Source organism: Lissotriton vulgaris, chromosome 4_1 (assembly GCF_964263255.1).
Source record: "Lissotriton vulgaris chromosome 4_1, aLisVul1.2, whole genome shotgun sequence".
Taxonomy (NCBI): Eukaryota; Metazoa; Chordata; class Amphibia; order Caudata; family Salamandridae; genus Lissotriton; species Lissotriton vulgaris.
Window position 1 is genome coordinate 798,492,932 of NC_141691.1, and position 18,163 is coordinate 798,511,094.

The 18,163-nt window shown below is 41.8% G+C and overlaps 1 protein-coding gene across 1 annotated transcript in view; it reads left to right on the forward strand.

Annotated features, from left to right (window-relative positions):
• Positions 1-7,537: 7,537 nt before the first annotated feature.
• The window catches only part of LOC147722600 (glutamate decarboxylase 1-like), a 1,148,213-nt gene continuing 1,137,587 nt past the window's right edge, over positions 7,538-18,163 (forward strand). Inside the window, exon 1 of the mRNA XM_086965127.1 lies at positions 7,538-7,711. Within this exon, the coding sequence (XP_086821253.1) occupies positions 7,681-7,711 (31 nt within the window). The 5' untranslated portion in view covers positions 7,538-7,680. The remainder of the gene's footprint in view (positions 7,712-18,163) is intronic.

Below are 18,163 nucleotides of genomic sequence, written 5' to 3' on the forward strand. Positions count from 1 at the left end.
TCTGTCACCCTTTTAGGCCTCCAACCAGGCCGCCATAGTACTTACAGAACCTCAACCCAGGCACGTGCCCCCATATGATGCATGCCCTCTGTCCGATTTGGCCACTGCATTCCTCCCGGTCACATAACACACTGCCCCATGACCTTTCCCAACACCAGCAGCCCTCGCCTGCCCAGCGGCCCCCTGGGACATGTAAGGCAATGGGGTCACCGTTAAGACTCTTCCATCTTTTCCCGCCTACCACAGCATGGCGCTGCACCTAAGCCTGACAGCTGGCCTGTCACACTACCCACTGCACCCCTCAGTAAACGTATCCCCTGTTTGAACTTGGGGCATGGGGACGAGCAGGACATAACGGCTGATGCCACACCCCACGGTGACCTCCACTTCAGGCATTCCACATTGGGACACCTGCCTGTTGCAGGGCCCCATCCAAGAATAAGTCGTCCTGCCCGTATCCTGAAGGGCATTTAATACCTGGCAGACGCTATCACTCAGAGCCAGGGTGACACAACAAACACAATTTCCAAACTCCGCTCTCGAAAATGGAAAAATTCACTACCGTCCCTACCAGCAGGGGTGTACCATAAACTAAAATAGCACCCACAATATATCTTCATTAACCTAAAAACCTTAATGACCCTGCAACCTAACCAATCAGGGCTGAAAATTACCCTTTGACCCTACCATCTGGCTGAAGATTACGGGGGTGTGGGCCTTCTGCCCCCCCCAACCCCTATTATGCACACAATGGGCCTGATTTAGATCTGGGTGGACGGGTTACTCCGTCACAACGGTGACAGATATCTTGTTCACTGAAATATAATCCTATAGGATATAATGGGATGTATATATCAGAGGACTGGATATCCATCACTGTTGTGACGGAGTAACCCGTTGCCAAGAGCTTTAAATCAGGCCTTATGTCTTAAAAGGTCACAGCGTCCTGAAATTTACTCAATTGGATTGCAGTCATAAACGTTTAGATGATTTAAATACTTTATGCAATGGCCATCTTTTGACAAATACTGTCTAGCAACATTGCTCCATACATGCCACGAGCCTAGACAATAAAGCGAGAGTATTTATATTTTAGACTGCTGTTCATTTTATAGATGTGTGTTTTTACTATTAAACTTTTTACACTTTTCATAAAGTCAGTCGGTGCTTGGAGAGTAGACGTCTTGAATTGCAGAAAAGTGGGAGCAGAAACTGCTAGAGTGAAGAGAACAACACATGGTGCTTAAATGAATATAGCATTTTCTTCAGTGATTGTAAGAGATGTTCATATGGAGAAAGGATCTCTAGAGCGGATCAGGCTGCAGATAAAGAAAATTAAAACATTCACGTCCTTAGATCAGTTCTCTTAAGACTTGTGGTGAAAACATCATATCACAGTGAATGTGCTCCAGGCAGGAGCAGGCTATATTGGAGGTGGGCAGAGGATGCAAGATTGTGCCCAGCCTATTGTTCCAAGTCCCTGAGAATCAAAGAACAGTGGCTAATTTTGGGGTATCAGACGAAGTCACGATTTTCCTGACCGACCTGAAGAAGTTACTCTCATTGTTCATGTCCCATTAGCCGGTATTTTGTGGAAGAGACAAATGCACAAATTGTTGTGTTTTGCTTTTCCTAATACCCTCTGTTAGTTGGTGCCAACATGGACCCCCACCCCCTATGTGTTGTGGGGACATCATCTTCAGAAAAAGGATTCCTGATTTTTCTGTGAGCTGCAGATCACCACCAGACACTGTATGGTTTAGGCTCGCAAATCATGACTTGCCTCTTCAACAGAATTTCTAGGGCTCAACACATCTACTAGACACAGCTTTTCATGGCCGGCACGCGGGCTTGCAGGAGATGGACTATTGTATCCTATAACTACATATTATTGGCAGGGGTGAGAAAGCTGTGACTGAAAATAATACCTGCAAATAATCTCTTAGAGCCCCTACAATGGATCTTCGGTAATGTATCTCTTGGCTATAAAGGGGTGCCAGTGTACTTCACTTACTTTCAGAGCTCATTACTCAAAGTTATATTTCCACAGAAGAATCAGTCTTCACAATTGATGTTATTTCTGTTTAAAAACTACATGTATTAATCATGAGCTTTCTCACTATGCGTCAAACTAGCTAAGGTGAAAAGGAGAGAATAGGAATATTAAAAAGTGACAAGCTCAAATTTGTGGTGTAGCCTTTTTATGTTTGTGCAGAAGAAATTGGACTACTGCTAAGAATGCTGGGTTTTCCGGTAAACAGTCTAAATATCGATTTTTTAATATCGGCAGGCAATAATATCGAGTCAATAATTTTGGAGGGACAGAATATCGAAATCAAGAATATCGACAACCAGAATATCGACCTGAAGGTACGAAATATCGTTTTTGTTAATATCAAAGTTAGTAATATCAATGTTACTAGTATCAATATTAATATTAGTGTTATGTATTTTATTTTATATGTGTGTTTTTATAATTTTTGTTAATTATTGTACTAATTTGAAAATATATGTATTATATTTTTAGAAGTTAGTAATAATTTATTTAAGTAAATTATGTCTTTTAGTACCGTTGCTGGTTGTGGGTTTATAGGGGATTAGGGTAGGAAGTAATTTAATTATAGTAAATGAATTAAATATTTTTTAGGAATTATTAAATATTTGTAATTAAATGTTGCGTTTTAGTTATGTAGCGGGTTGTGGGTTTATAGGGGAATATGGTGGGAAGCAGTAGCGGTCGGCAGTAGGTGTTTCTATAGGGCGGTGACGTGGGCAGGAGGAGGGGCAGGGTGGGGGGAAATAATGTATGGATTACGGAGTTTTACAGGTAAGTAAACATTTAAATACATAAAACGAATTTCGTTGCGCACACTGCATCACCAAATGTGATGCAGTGCGCGCAACGAAATTCGTTTTATGTATTTAAATGTTTACTTACCTGTCAAACTCCGTAATCCATACATTATTTCCCCCCAGCCTGCCCCTCCTCCTGCCCACGTCACCGCCCTATAGAAACACCTACTGCCGACCGCTACTGGTGGGAAGTAATTTAATTGTAATTAAGTAAATGTGTCATTTTTATGCATTGGTTTTGATAACTATGTTTACGTTAATTCTAAATTGGTAATTATTTGTATTAATTGGTAATTAATGTTTATGAATTGATAATTGATTTTTATTAATTGGTAATTGGTTTTTATTAATTGATTAATCGGTAATTATAATAAGTGTATTAATTTATTATTGCAGTGTGTTGTGAGGTTATAGGATAATAGGGTGGGAAGTAATTTAATTGTAATTAATTAAATATATTTTGTAGTGTTGAGTATTGATAATAAAATTATTGTTAATAGATTATTAATTGGTAATAACTGTTTATTAATTATTTTATTTTGTAATGAATTGTTTATTAATGATTAATTGGTAATTAAATTAGATTTTTTCAAAATGTATTTGTGGTAATCAATACATTATTGTTAATTAAATATTAATTGTTAAATGTTTTTTAAAAATTATTGTTTTTTGGTATTTTTTCATTTTTTATTTAATTATTATTGTTAAGAAATGTTTAATAATTATTATTTAATTGTGTTTGTTTTAATTGTTAATAATTGTTAATTCTTTTTTTTCAATTATTTCTTGGTATTGTTAATTAATTTGTTGTAAATTAATAATTAAATTGTTATTTTTGACAAAAAATATTATTTTAATTATTACTAAGTTGTTTTGACCCCTATGCTATCCAATAATTTCCCTACTTTTGCACCCTCTGGAGTTGGAATAGAAATGTTAACCCTTATGCTATCCAACACTTCCCCTATTGTTGCACCCTCTGGAGTTGTGATAGTAATTTTAACCCCTACGCTATCCAACACTTTTCCTACTGTTGCACCCTCTGGAGTTGAAATAGTAATTTTAGCCCCTACGCTATCCAACACTTTCCCTACTGTTGCATCCTCTAAAGTTGGAATAGTAATTTTTACCCCTATGCTATCCAACACTTTCCCTACTGTTGCCCCCTCTGGAGTTGGAATAGTAATTTTAACCCCTACACTATCCAACACTTTCCCTACTGTTGCACCCTCTGGAGTTGGAATTGTAATTTTAACCCTACGCTATCCAATATTTATTGTTTTATTTAATGTAGTGTCTAATTTATTTAAAATTATTTTTTAAACTTTGTTAATATAGTTTTTATATTTGTATTTATATTATTGTTGTATGCGTATGTATGTATTTATAATTTATAAAATATTTTTTAACAATTGTTAAGTTATTAGAGTAATGAATTGTAAATATTGTTAAGTATATTATATATAAATGTTTATTTATTTTTTATTGTATATGTATTACTTATAATTTTAAATATATTTTAACTATGTTTATTTTAAATATATGTATTATTTATTTAATTTTATATTGTTTTTAAACATTTTTTTAAAAACGATATTTTTTACAATGATATTTTTTACAACAATGTTTTCCCGATATTTTTGCACTTACCTTAATGTAGATAGGACTTCGATATTTTTGATGTCGATATTCCACCTCCGATATTTTTTCCATCAATATTTTCGATGTTGATATTCTGTCAGTGATTCGTGTTTTTCATCCCTCTAGCAAACCTCCTTACCATTAATTACATTCACTCAAATTACACAAACTATAACGCTTGATATAAAGTTGCCCCTACCCTTAACCTTTGACTCCATATTCGAATTAAAGTTGTGTTGTGATTACAAAAGGTGTTCCATACTATCCTGTTGGTGGTCCTTGCAGTTTTGATTTTGGTGCCACCTGGAGATTTTTTTTTTTTACAGTTGCCTGATATTCTCCTGTTTTCGGACATCAGGTATAGTTCATAAAGTCACCTGTCAATCTTACTTGTGAGAAATGAATTTCCTTTCCCAAGGCGCTTCTGTCTAGGCTGCAGAAGAGCTGAGACAGTCAGGGTTGGGTTTGTGGTGGGCATTTGTCCAAAAAGAAGTCTGAATGTTGCCTAATATGGGATTTCAGAGAAAGAAGAGAAGCTGCCGTGTGATAACAGCAACAGTGCCATGTCTCAGAAGATACAGCGCTGTTCTACAGTCTCCCTTTCATGCAATGAGCAACTTTGTTTCTGTTTTGTTTGCATGATTTTTAAGTAAATATAGCCTTTCATGTTAATGAGCTACATTCATTTTACTGATGCTATCACTGCAATGGATCATGCAATCACAAACCAAAGTCCACTGACAATATTTTATTTATTTATTTAAGCTTATATCTCGCACAGCTACCCATAATGGGTTTCCCGGCGCCAGGGATAGACTGTAGAAGAAGGAAGGAATATCACCTTGACTTAAGGCCACAGCCGACTATTGGTCACGCTTAGTAAAAAGCAGAGTCTTCAGAGCCTTACGGAAGCGGAGTAAGTTGGTCTCAGATTTTAATGCCAATGGGAGGGAGTTCCAGTGTTTAGGACCCAGAGTCGATAAGGAGCGGCCTCCCATTTTTGTCAGCTTCCATCTTGGTACTGTGAAAATATTGTAACCCTAATGAGGCTGTTATGAGAAAAAGATTTGGCCTACTGATATATTGGGTGCAACATTGAGTTGCTGTATTGTATAGCCATTTGTATAGCACTTTACTACCTCTTGCAAAACCCAAAGCACAAACATTTATTATGCGCCTAGCAGTGCTGGTAAGGAAAACAGGTTATTCCAGGACTCGATAAGTTGGGGTCAAGGTGTGGCAGCGGAAAGGGGGTGGAGTCACATGAGGCAGAGTCAAGAAAAGAGAAATATGGAAGTCAGCACATATATATTTTTTTAAAACTGTCAAAGAAATTGACAAAATGGACAAATGTGACAGTACATTTGTTCTTGCTTACTGAATTGGTCACAAAGAGGATGCTTTTTAAATATCTTACATGGTTAATGCACTTGCTGCCGAAATCTTTGTGTGCTTAGCGATTGTCAGGACTTAAAAAAATGGTAAAATAACTCTGGTGGTGTATGCACTTCCTGGAGGGAACTGTGTTGTGTCTAGTCACAGTTCTGCCACATAACGGGGAAGTGAAAGACTACCACAAACTGACTTGTGGTAAAAAAAAAAATTACTTATTATACTGGTCTGGCTGCCAGAACTATATCTTAGCAGCCTGTTTAGCCCCTCTTCGTGGCTTTCTGTGGTAGGGTGACCACCTGTCCACTATTTACATGGAGTGTGTGTAAATTAAGCCTTATGTCCATCGTGTCATAGTAGCAGTGTACCATTCTTTGTACGTTGTTATGCCAAGCCTTTTGCAGGAATACATTAGTTACTGGGTGACAGTGCACTTTGCAGCCGGCTGTGGTGCATGGTTCTGAGAGTAATACCACAGTGTGCTTCAAGTTATAATTGAATGTGCTGGGGGTGATGGGGCCCGGTTCTGTGAGAGGTGGAGCCCTGTGCTATATATGTTGTGGTGAGCTGTGTCGTTGGTGGATGTACACTATGCAGTGGCTAATGGTGAACTTATTAGAGCACAAGGTGGTGCACTGTTTGCCACATCTCTGGTGTAATGATTGAGGACTGTATCTGTGGGATTTTTCACATTGTTATCTGTGCTCTTTTTCTATCTTTCATTCATGTTTTTAGGTTTGACAGTGTAATTGTTCTTGCATTATTTCCGGTAAATAAATTGCTTTCTTAACTTACTCAAATGAGTTTTGGTCCATTGACACACAGACTATCTCCTTCAAATGTGCTATTGGCAGTTGCTTGATTTTTCAATCTCTGTCGATGGACTGTAAGAATCTATGAGCTGGAAATTCACGTGTTTCAAAAGAAGACTGCCTCTGTTATTCAGCATAAAAGAGGAGAATCGTGTGGGAACTGTCTCTTTCAGCAGAGGTCCGTTTTTTGCAAATCTATGCTAGTTTTTTTAATCTGTAAATAAGTCCAGTTACATATAATACTCAATATAACGGTGTATTTATTATACAAACAAAAAAAGCATAAATATACTTTGACTTGTGCTTGTGTCTTCTGTCCAGGGCCGGACTGGCTACCGGGCAGTTTGGAATGCTGCTGAGTTGGGGGATGATTTCGTTTATGGAGACCTGCGTTGTTTTGCTTTAATTATTTCGAAGCACACGCAGGTCTCCATGAACGAAATCAGCCCCCACTGCAATTAAATAAGCCCCCAGCTCGGCAGCATTCCAAACTACCCGGTAGTCAGGCCGGCCCTGCTTCTGTCTATTTACTTACTGATATAGTAGTGTTTGCCTACACATATCTGTCTGTAAAATTAACCTTTTGTACAGAATTTCTGTCCTTTATTTTGATCCTTTGTCTTGAAGTTTTACACACAGCCCTGCTCAGAATGTGCCTCTGTGGCGGCTGATCGCAGTAGCTGCGTCACATTACCGAGACTACAAACCACTAAACACGTCATTAAGTAAACGTAAGGATGCATATTTTGGACGAGGTTTTACACGTGTTTCAAAATGCTTTGAAACCAAGACTGGCATCCCTGCTCCACCCACAGCACAAACCCGCGTAAGACACACCCAGGCACAGTGGACTTACAAAGAGGCAACATAAAAGTCTTGGGCCGTCTCTCAGATCAGACAGAAGGACCGAGGTCTGGCTGCTGCGTGCGCAGGCACGCCACTCTGCTCACTGGCCGGCGCCGTCACCTCTTCTCCCGCGGACATGGAGTTCAAGACAGCCTCAGCGGAAACAAGTGAGTGCACTGCGTTTCGCTCATTTCTGACATTTTCTCGTCAGCCGTACGCTGAAATGATGGAAAAACTGTATGGTCGCTCATTTTGTAATCAAAAGTCGTAACTATGCCCTAAACAGTTTTATTCTTTGCTGAAAAGCAGTGACGTTGCGCCGCAGGTTTTGACACGAATAGAGAGGTTGTCTTTGCAGGTTTACTTACAGCGCACTCGCCCATTCATAATGCAACAGGTATGTTTTCAGGCTGTTTCCACTGCCTTTCAGCTGCCCAGTGGCGGGCCTTCTCCCTTTGTGGCTCTGTTTGCTCGGAGAACAATCTGCCGTGTTGTTTTCTGCGTTTCCTTTCGTAAAGTCCCCGAGGCTCATGGAGCAGAACAAAAGCACACCAAGTTATGGTCGCAAAACTGCCAGGTATAAACACCCAGTGTGACGACGCCACTTCACCCATTAGTTCCCCATGTAGCAGTAAGTCAATGAATACGCTGCTGTTTGTGATCAAGAAACACACGTACATCACACTAGAGACAGCATTTGAGCTGTGCATCAGTCCAGCAAGTCAGGGTGCCTTTGCGATTAATTCTGCAGTATTATTGAGTGTATTTTTAGAAAGGCCGGATTAGAATTGCTGCTGTTTCGGGTTTTATTCCTTCTAATCCAGTGGTGGCTGTGTTTGTATGGGCTGTTTTGACAGTGCAGCTGTCACCGGACAGTTATGTGAGGATCACTGAAGAGGGGCTACATTGTAATGCTACTAAAGTGTCTTAAATAACTGGATAATTGGTGGGTTTTTTTCCCTCTGATAGCAGCACATATGGGACGAGGACAGCTAATAACCCACACATGGGTGTTTAGGTCTGGCTTAAAAATGCAACTGTCACTGAAGAGGGGCTACATTGTAATGCTACTAAAGTGTCTTAAATAACTGGATAATTTGTGTTTTTTCCCTCTGATAGCAGCACATATGGGACGAGGACAGCCAATAACCTACACATGGGTGTTTAGGTCTGGCTTAAAAATGCAACTGTCACTTGACCTTTTGATTTTTAACCAATATTATTGTACAGTTATTTGCTTCCACCCAAATACATATCCATTCCCATGCTATTTACGTGCAATGCTTCAGATTACCATACAACATTCCTTAAATCCAGACCTATTGGCATTGTCAGTGCTTGTTTTATTTCGTAATGTCAAGATGGAGCAAATAATTGGTTGGACACTGTGGTTTTGCAGGAGCCTGTTAAATTCATTGTTATATGGAAACCAACATTGGTAGAAAATCCAATTGACCAACTAGAAGTGCTTGCTTATAGACGCTTTTGCAGCCAATTAAAGAAACTCTGTTTCCTGATCAGTATTTTGGAGTTTGGTATTGTGATATTAGCAATCTCATCAACTGGACTACACCGCAACCATTCTACCCACTGACAAGCCAGTAGTGTGTAAACTAACGATGTGTCTCCACGTACATATCCCCTAATATTAGTGCTTTACATGCACCCACCTCCACTGTGATTTCACAAAAAAGACCAATTTTCAAGGCAGAATTTCACTACTGGTTTACAGAATCAAGATTGGTGGTATTTTACTTTTTCAAATGGGGCTTGCGGATACGGAAATCCCATCAGACTGTTAAAATTTCAGCAAGTGAAAATTAGGAATTGTGATGGGTTTGTGGGTGTTTTAGCAAAATTAAGTAGATAGCCACAAAATTATTTGAATATAGCTTCCCCAGTCCCAGACTAATCCAAGGATTCCCTGAGAATCATATAACAATCTGAATTTGCTTTAAGGGTGAGAAAAAACCTACAGAAGGACATTCCTACCATATTGTCCAAACTTCTTTAATCCAGGGGAGTAGTTCTTTGAAAATGACTAGGCACCCCCCCCACACACCTAGGGAAGGGGCACCCTAGGGGCACCCTTAGTCACGCCACAGAGCCGAACCTCGTCTGGGGGGCTGGTGCAGAAAGGAAATGATTGGTGATATATATGTTACGTAAATGAAACAGAAACTTAACACCAAGCTACTTAAGGCGGCATCTCAGGGGTCTCGTCCTCTTTGTCTTCTTAGACCCCAGGGAAGCTACAGGAGCATTGTAAAACACCCACCCGGCAGAAGAGCAAGGCGGACCGCTGACAGATAACAGAAAAGGGGCATGCACAGCAATGGAGGTTCAGTGACTGGATGGACCCTAGGAGGGAGTAGGATGAAGTGTGCAGAGGGTAGCCGGGGAGGAGAGTGACATGCTGGTGGTCCTGGACTCTACTGCCCGAACCCACAACGTATGGACTGAGTAGAATTTTGGAGAGGCTGCCTGTGTTCAGGTACCCCAGTGGGCCGGTGCATTACGCCGTGCCCTGGATTTCAAGGAATGCAACTGTTTGCTGTAGCGCTTTGGGGCCTGCTGGTACAATGGGCGCAGCTGTGTTGCTCTGCTGAGTCGGCCAAATTCAAATTAAATTGTCAGGCCAAGCTGAACTTCAAGTGTAATGTTGTGCCTAATTTCCTTACAGCTTTTGACATGTGGATGTTGCTAAAGTCTGATGCTGTGAATTATGATATATCCAAGTAGAATACTTTTACTCTCGTAATATACAACTGTTTGCTGTAGCGCGTTGGGTCCTGCTGGCACAATGTGCGCAGTTGAGTGGATCGGCCAAGTCGGCCTCATTGTAATTTAAGTGTAAAGCCAAGCTGAAGTTTAAATATAATGTTGTGCCTAATTTCTTTACTGCCTTTGACATGTGGATGTCTCTAAAGTCTGTTGCTGTGAATAATGATATATATCCAGGTGGAATACTTTTACTATTGTAATGGTTTGTGGTTAATCAACTGATTTGATGTGAATAAAAAGTCTACGCCTTGAACAATATAACCTGATTCTGAAAGGTCTTGGGCGCAGTGGGGGCAGAAAGGTGTCAGAAGTGGGGGAGGAGTGAGTGTTACGTTGGGCGCGTACTATTCACAAGGATTCTTTTGAAACTTCTCTAAATCATTACTTAGAGACAATCTGCTGGTTTAGTGTATATCACATATATACATTCTTGTAAATCGCCATCATCCATATGGGTGAGATGTGGAACAGTAGCCTGATGGCTGAGATTCAAGCCCAGAGACCTTTATGAACATTGTGGCACTAACAAAATAATGGTCACATTCTGTGCATATCTGTTGATATTGCTGTGCCTCATAACTAGAACTTCCCAAGTAGTACATTGCCACCTCTATACTCCCTTCCACCCACAACACATTGGAGGGTTTGTATTCAATACAAGATAGACTATGAAATGGCTCATATTTGTGCGCAAATAATCAGAGAAAAAATTAATGCGCAATCTCATAGTCCATCTTGTCCTTAATGCACTGTACAGACGTTTTACATTGAATGTGATTGCTCAGAAAAAAAGTAAACTATATTCAAAAAATTACAAGAGGAAAGGTACAGATTCCACTCAAAGCAGCATATATACAGACCACTGAAACACTAAGGACTTTTGGATTTTCAATGTCTGTGGTTTACTCATGGATAAAAGAGTAAGTCAAAAGCAAGTGACTGATTGGCAATTCACCAAGACAGAAATGTCTAACCTACATACATGGAGGTGTAATCTCTGGGCATTTACAATTCACCAAGACAGAAATGTCTAACCTACACACATGGAGGTGTCATCTGTGGGCATGTACAATTCACCAAGACAGAAATGTCTAACCTACACACATTGAGGTGTCATCTGTGGGCATGTACAATTCACCAAGACAGAAATATCTAACCTACACACATGGAGGTGTCATTTCTGGGCATGCACGATTCACCAAGATAAAAATGTCTAATAGTTATACATGAAGGTTTTTTCTCTGGGTATGTACCTTACACAACTAATGCCCGAGTTCTTCATTTGTTGAATTCTCTTCAGAGTATGGCGATGGCTGTTAACACTCAATTTCAAAGAAATAATGATGAGGGAAATGCATCCACATACATATCTTCATTTGTAGCGGTAGGATACATTCTGATTTCACTGTTCACACTTTATAACTAACTCTTCGAGATATAATCATATGTATTCATTTGTAACATTATTTCCCCGTCTTTCTTTGCTGTAAGTATTAGTCATGGAACCATTATTAACACAGCCCTAGATCACATTTAAAGTGCTTTCTATTTATATTTGCTGTTTGTAGTTTGCACAGATAAGGGCTACAAATACCTGCTTTTGGTGATTTACTTGTTTTTGTCCCCCCCCCCCCCCCCCCCCCCCCCCCATAAAATACCGATGCTTATTTCCGCTATTTTAATAACGTACTAAATGCATGACTGACAAAATATTAAATTATGCACATCAGGGCCCGTATAATGTACATTCCTCCTTTTCAGTATTTGCGCCGGGCCCACCTTTTAAAAGTTGTGCCAAGCGCAAACAATGATAATGCGCCCTATTTTAGAGAAAGCGCTGCCCCAGGGCACCCGCAAACTCGAGCGGCCAGGGCAGTACATTCCAGTTAAAAACGGAGCAACTGCTTTGAAGCTGCTCTGTGTTTTCACTGTGCAGGGGGCAACCCGCCGGCATTAGTAAAGGGTATTAAAGATCGCTGTGCAGGCAGGTGAAGTCAGTGACTGCATCCACCTGCAGGGGGGTGTCTGGGGGATCCATAGGACCCCCTTTAGCCTCTGCAGAGGGCTGCTGTCAGGAGGCGCCAGCGACGGCTCGTGGAGGGAGTTACGGTGGGGCAGGAGGGTGGGGAGGGGGAGGGGCAGGGTGGAGGTTGCTAAAAACCGGCATATGGATAATTGCAGGTAAGTAAACAATTTAATTAATAAAACGAATTTCGTAGCTCGCACTGCATTGCATTTTGCGATGCAAGGCGCACTACGAAATTCGTTTTATTAATTAAATTGTTTACTTACCTGCAATTATCCATATGCCGGTTTTTAGCAACCTCCACCCTGCCCCTCCCCCTCCCCACCCTCCTGCCCCACCGTAACTCCCTCCACGAGCCGTCGCTGGGAGGCGCTCTGACAGTGTACCTCCTGACAGCTTCTTTGCAGCAGGGCCCACCCCTCAAATACGGAGCAGGAGCAGAGGCAAAGGGATTTCCTCATTTGCATGGGGTACACCCCCACGCAAATGAGGGAATGCCCCCTACAGAATAATGGCAGTGAAATACAAGAGCAATGAGTTATGGAACAATATTTAGGTTGATTTAACATCGGGCGATAACTATATATATGTCCAGTTAGCGGCAGATGCGATATATCTACTGATTGCTCTTTCTGCAGATTTTCTGGGAAAGTTACCAACGCTATACACATAATTTGGTGACATAAAATCTGACAGCATATACTTCAATGGAGGAGAATGGCCAACCGTGAATGTACGACCTCCTGTGAGGAAAGCAGTGGTGGAATTAATGCCAGTATTAAGTTAGCAGAGGGGTGGTTATTCCGCTGGCATAAAACGACTAAAAGAAGATTTATCGCACTCTGTGGAGAACTCACCAGTGAAACTAGAGCTGCCTTAGGAATAGCCACTTCTGTAATACAGTTAGTGCTGGCTTTCATGAAGTACCAGCGCAATCTGCAGGGGGCGTGCCCTCATTTGCATGGGGGTGTGTCCCATGCAAATGAGGGAATCCCTTTGCCTCTGCGCCCACACCATATTACAGGCGAGGGTGCAGAGACAAAGAAGCTGTCAAGAGGCGCACTGACAATGAGCCACCTGAAAGTTCAGTGTGCCTCTTGAAAGCAGCCCTCTGCAGGGGGTAAAGGGAGTCCTATGGGCCCCCAGACATTTTCTTGCAGGCGGGTGCAGTCACTGACTGCACCCGCCTGCAATGGGAGCTCTAATCCCCTTTAAAAGTAAGACCGGTTAACTGTAACGCGCTGCCTCCAGGGCAACTCGAGTTCATGGCTGCCCTGGGGACAGTGCTTTCCCCATAAAAGGGTGCATTATCATCGTTTGCGCTTGGCGCACCTTTTAACAGGTTCGCCCAGCGCAAATAATAAAAAGGCGCAATATACATAATACGGGCCCCATGTTAATTCTACCAGTGCATTCTCATTTGTTGGAAAACGCATCAAAAGTAGGCATACACACCTTTTTCTCATCCAAGCAGATTTACAGTTGCCACCAACCTCTCACTCAGTTCCAGAATATTTGTATTTCAACAGGTCCACTGGCTCGACGTACAAACGCTGCAAATACTTGTCACAAATAGCATACCAACTTCTTGCGACCAGTCTGTAATATTGCAATGCACCTAATTTATTAATAGGTGAGTTTACGTTTTTTTGCAATGCACAAAGGAATTTTACGAGTAGTGTCTTTATGACTGTGGAGTCTCCACACTCAAGGTAGAGACTCGGTAAAAAAAAAGATATGCAGTTGTAACGAAACTACTTGTAAAATTCCCATGTGAATTGTGAAAAATCGTAAACTTACACAAAAGTGTAAACTTACCTTTGTGACTCAGGCCCAAAGTATCCCCTCCACACCTATTCCAGATATCACATCACAATATAGAGGGATATAATTTTAAATAATGCAGGCCTATTGGCTTTGTCACATGTCACCACATCAATATGTAAATATATGGCCAGCCTATTTACTTTTTAAGGAGTGATCCCATTATTCTATAAGGCAAGTCTATTGGCTTTGTCGAGGAGTCACCACATTAAAATACAAATAATCCACATGTTAAAAACCACCATTATGTTACTGAAATCAATAACCATGTGTAAATGCAATAAATCATGTCATTAAAACATTTTAAAATATACCTGTCTTTTTTATAAATCTTTATGCCCCATAAAATGCAGCCATATATCCAACCCCCAGAGGTCACTGCATTCCCAGGCTGTAGAACGAAAATTGCAGCATTAGGGGTACTTAACATTTAAGCAGAAATCCTGGGAGCTGATGCACTCTTGCATCCCACTGCACACTCTCTTTTTCGGGTTGGTGGTACTATTGTCATCCTGGAACCTCCACATATGAGAAAAAACTGGGGCACAGAAAGCCCTCCATGGCATCTTGGGCATTATGGCGCTCCCATGAGGAAATGTGAATACATGATGAGCGACTCGAGACGTACTTACTTTTCACTGCGCTGGGTTTACCACAATATATATTTTTTTCTTCTATTTTGGTGTGGGAGCCCTGTCCCATCTGCGCACCATGACTTCCGATCTCATTGGGGACAGCTAAGGGAGCCCATCCATGGCTGCCCTTGTTATTCCCCACCTGGCCAGCCGTCTTTACTGCCGATACAGGAGCCGGCTGTGTGCTTCTCCCCTTTCTCCCCTGGCTTCTTCATGTGGGAAGGCTGTTTTTTATGGTAGCCACCCACTACCCCAGCACAGGCATGGGAGGGGGGTCGAGCCTACCACAGTTAGGAGGAGCCATGTCTCCTCTTTTGCTGGGGCCCGTAAAAGGGATGCTGGGCGTTTATCTATTCTTGGGGAGTGTAATGTCCCTCCCCATCTTCAGCTTGGGTCAGGAGCCCTCAGACAGGGTTCTAGATCCTTTTCCTCTGTCTTAGAGGGGCAGACAGCGCTTGTGCAGTTTTGTTTGGCTGGAGCCACGAGATGGGGTCCTAGGCCCCCTGTTTTTGAACCAGGATAGGGTTGGGATTCCCTGGCCATGAGAGCCCTAGGAAGTGGACCCCACACAATCCACTCCCAGAGTTCATTAATTATAAATACCTTGCATCAAACCCAGGCCGTGGCCCACCCTGGGAGTTTCATAGTAGTTGACAATGGAGCTCCACGCTCTCCGTTCCTCGGCTATGGGTCAAAGGTTTGCTCCTTCTCCTGCTCTTATCTCTGTCCCCATTGGCCTGTTTCACATGAACTTGGGCTCATTTAACTACTGCGGGCAAGCCCTAGCTCACTGGAGCCTTTTCCTCCCACCTCCGGGACTCTAAGGTTGCACCCTTTGCAGGGAGATGCTTCCACTGGTTTCCTGCACCATCATTCCTCCTTTTTCTTGTCTTCTGGTACTCCTCTCCTCTTGTATTGGTGCAGAAGTCCAGTTCTTCCCCCCAACTGGAACTCAGGGCATATAAGCAGAACAGCTTCCCTGGTCCTGGAGAGACTCACTGGCCCTGAGGTCAACTGTAGGCAGAGTCCTTAGTCTATTATGGCATCAGGGGCTTTTTCTTCAAGTTTTCCATGGTGCTGCCGCAGTCCGGTTCCACTATCCAACTCCAACAAAAACCACAATCCCTCGCTTGTGCAAGAGGTTTTAAATAGGAGTGGAACATTGAATAACTCCGGCACCCCTAGCCAATACTAGGGTTCCACATCACCCCTCCACCCCTGTCCCAAACCTTCTGCTTAGCATGTTGAGATTGTTTAAGGTTGCACCATGCAAAAGTCACTGGTCACATCTCCTCCGGAGGCCTCAGTTCCACTCCTTGCTAACATCAAGGACAGCACCTTTCCCACCAAAACTTTAAAGAAGAGTTTCCTCCTATCTTGGTTCCATTTTTCTGGGCATTGCCCTTTGTTCAGTGGGACTGGGCTTTCCCAGCCCTGGTAAAGTGTGAAAGGTAATTAACCTTGCAGATTGTCTTCCCACCTCTGGAGCTGAGGGAAGCTTTGTTATTTATTTTTGTGTGTGTAGGGAGGTCTGTGTTCCCTCTTCTGGGGAGAGGAGTAGTTTACTTGGCCCAGTACAGTGACAAAAGACCTGGACTCAGATCCTGAGCTTATTCAGAGAAATCTGAAAATTCTGGACGACACATAAGGTGTAATTACATGAACTTGGGACCAGCATGGTCAAACATATTTCACCCTATTTCCATGCCTAACTGGACTTTGTAAGTCTAAGGAAAGCAAAACTGCACTCTAAGGTAGATTTCCCCATATGTATGATACAGTGTCACTGCAGACAAAATAGTACACCATACTGACTTTACCTATGAGTGCCCACTAATATTATAATGCCTATTCCAGGTCAACATCTAACTGTGGAAAGACCCCCTTTGTCAGACTACCTGTGTGCATTTACTAGGTTGCTCAAAATGGTACTAATAAACAAGAGAGGGAGTGAAGAGGTGAAAACAGAAATTGAACTAGTCCTCCCCTATAGTTCATGAAAAACCAAAAAGAATCCACCCTGAACACAAAAAATGATAATATCCTTCCAAAGTATATTTACCACTGTTCATGAAATGTGTGTTCCCTACCAATGTATAGGGAAACCCAATGTGTTGTTAAAATAACCCTCACCCACCAAAAGGTCCCTTGGTGGCATGCTTTATCATTGGGTTCTACAACCAACGAAGATGCAGGAGCACTCAGGAGTGAATATAGTATGTGTAATGTGAGGGTGGAAGGGTCAGAGTGAGAATAATGAAGTAAAAAAATACCTGCCTATGTGGAAAATGAATATTTAATATTCCTTCTAGTTGGTAATGTTAAAAAAGGGGAGTGGAGGTTGTATGCTGTGATGGGCTACCACCTCTCTGCATCTTCGTTGGTGGTAGCACACCCTTTCCTGCAGCAGGTGGGAAGAACCCAATCCTTCCAATCCCAGCCCTTCCTGCTGTTGTTCATATCTGCCCTTTGTTACATTGCTTTTGGAACCTTTGTCCTTTTTAGCCTGTTGATTTGATCTTGTCAGTCTTTCTGCTGTTGTTAATATCTGCCCTTATTACTTTGTATCTGAAACAGAACCTGTTGAGAGCCACACAAGTCACCCCATCCTGGATTCCCTTGGGTGTTTAATATTAAAAAATTTGCAGGGTTGCTAGGTTTCCCTAGGTGCCGGATGTTCTAGGGCTCAAAATCCAAAACTGGGCACATTGCGAAAAAAGGGTCAGTTTGCAGTGGAAAAATGTGATGTGCCCACATTGTATTTTGGGTCATTTCCTGCTGTGGGCACTAGGCCTACGCACACAAGTGGCATACCGTTTATTGTCGGGAGACTTGGGGGAATGCTGGGTGGGTGGAAATTTGTTACTCCCCGCAGATTCCACAACTTTCCATCACAGAAATGAGAGGGAAATGTTTTTTTTCGACAACGTTTGAGATGTGCAAAGGATTATGAGTAACTGAACCTGTTGATAGCCACAAGTTACTCCATCATGGATTCCCCTGGATGTCTAGTTTACAGATTTGATATGTATCCCCCGGTGTCGGTTGAGCCAATGCTCGAAATCTACAGCTAGGCACATTGCGAAAAAAAGGTACGTTTTCAGTGGAAAAATGTGATGTGCCCACTTTGCAATTTGAGCCATTTCCTGTTTTGGGCACTAGGCCTGCCTACACAAGTAAGGTACCATTTTCATCAGGAGACATAAGGAAACACAAAATAGTAGAACAAGGGTTATTATCAATTGTCTTTCTATGCATTTCTGCCTTCCAAATGTAAGCCAGTTGGTAAAAAAAGTCATTTTGAAACAAACCCTCTAATTCACATGCTAATATGGGTACCCACAAATCCA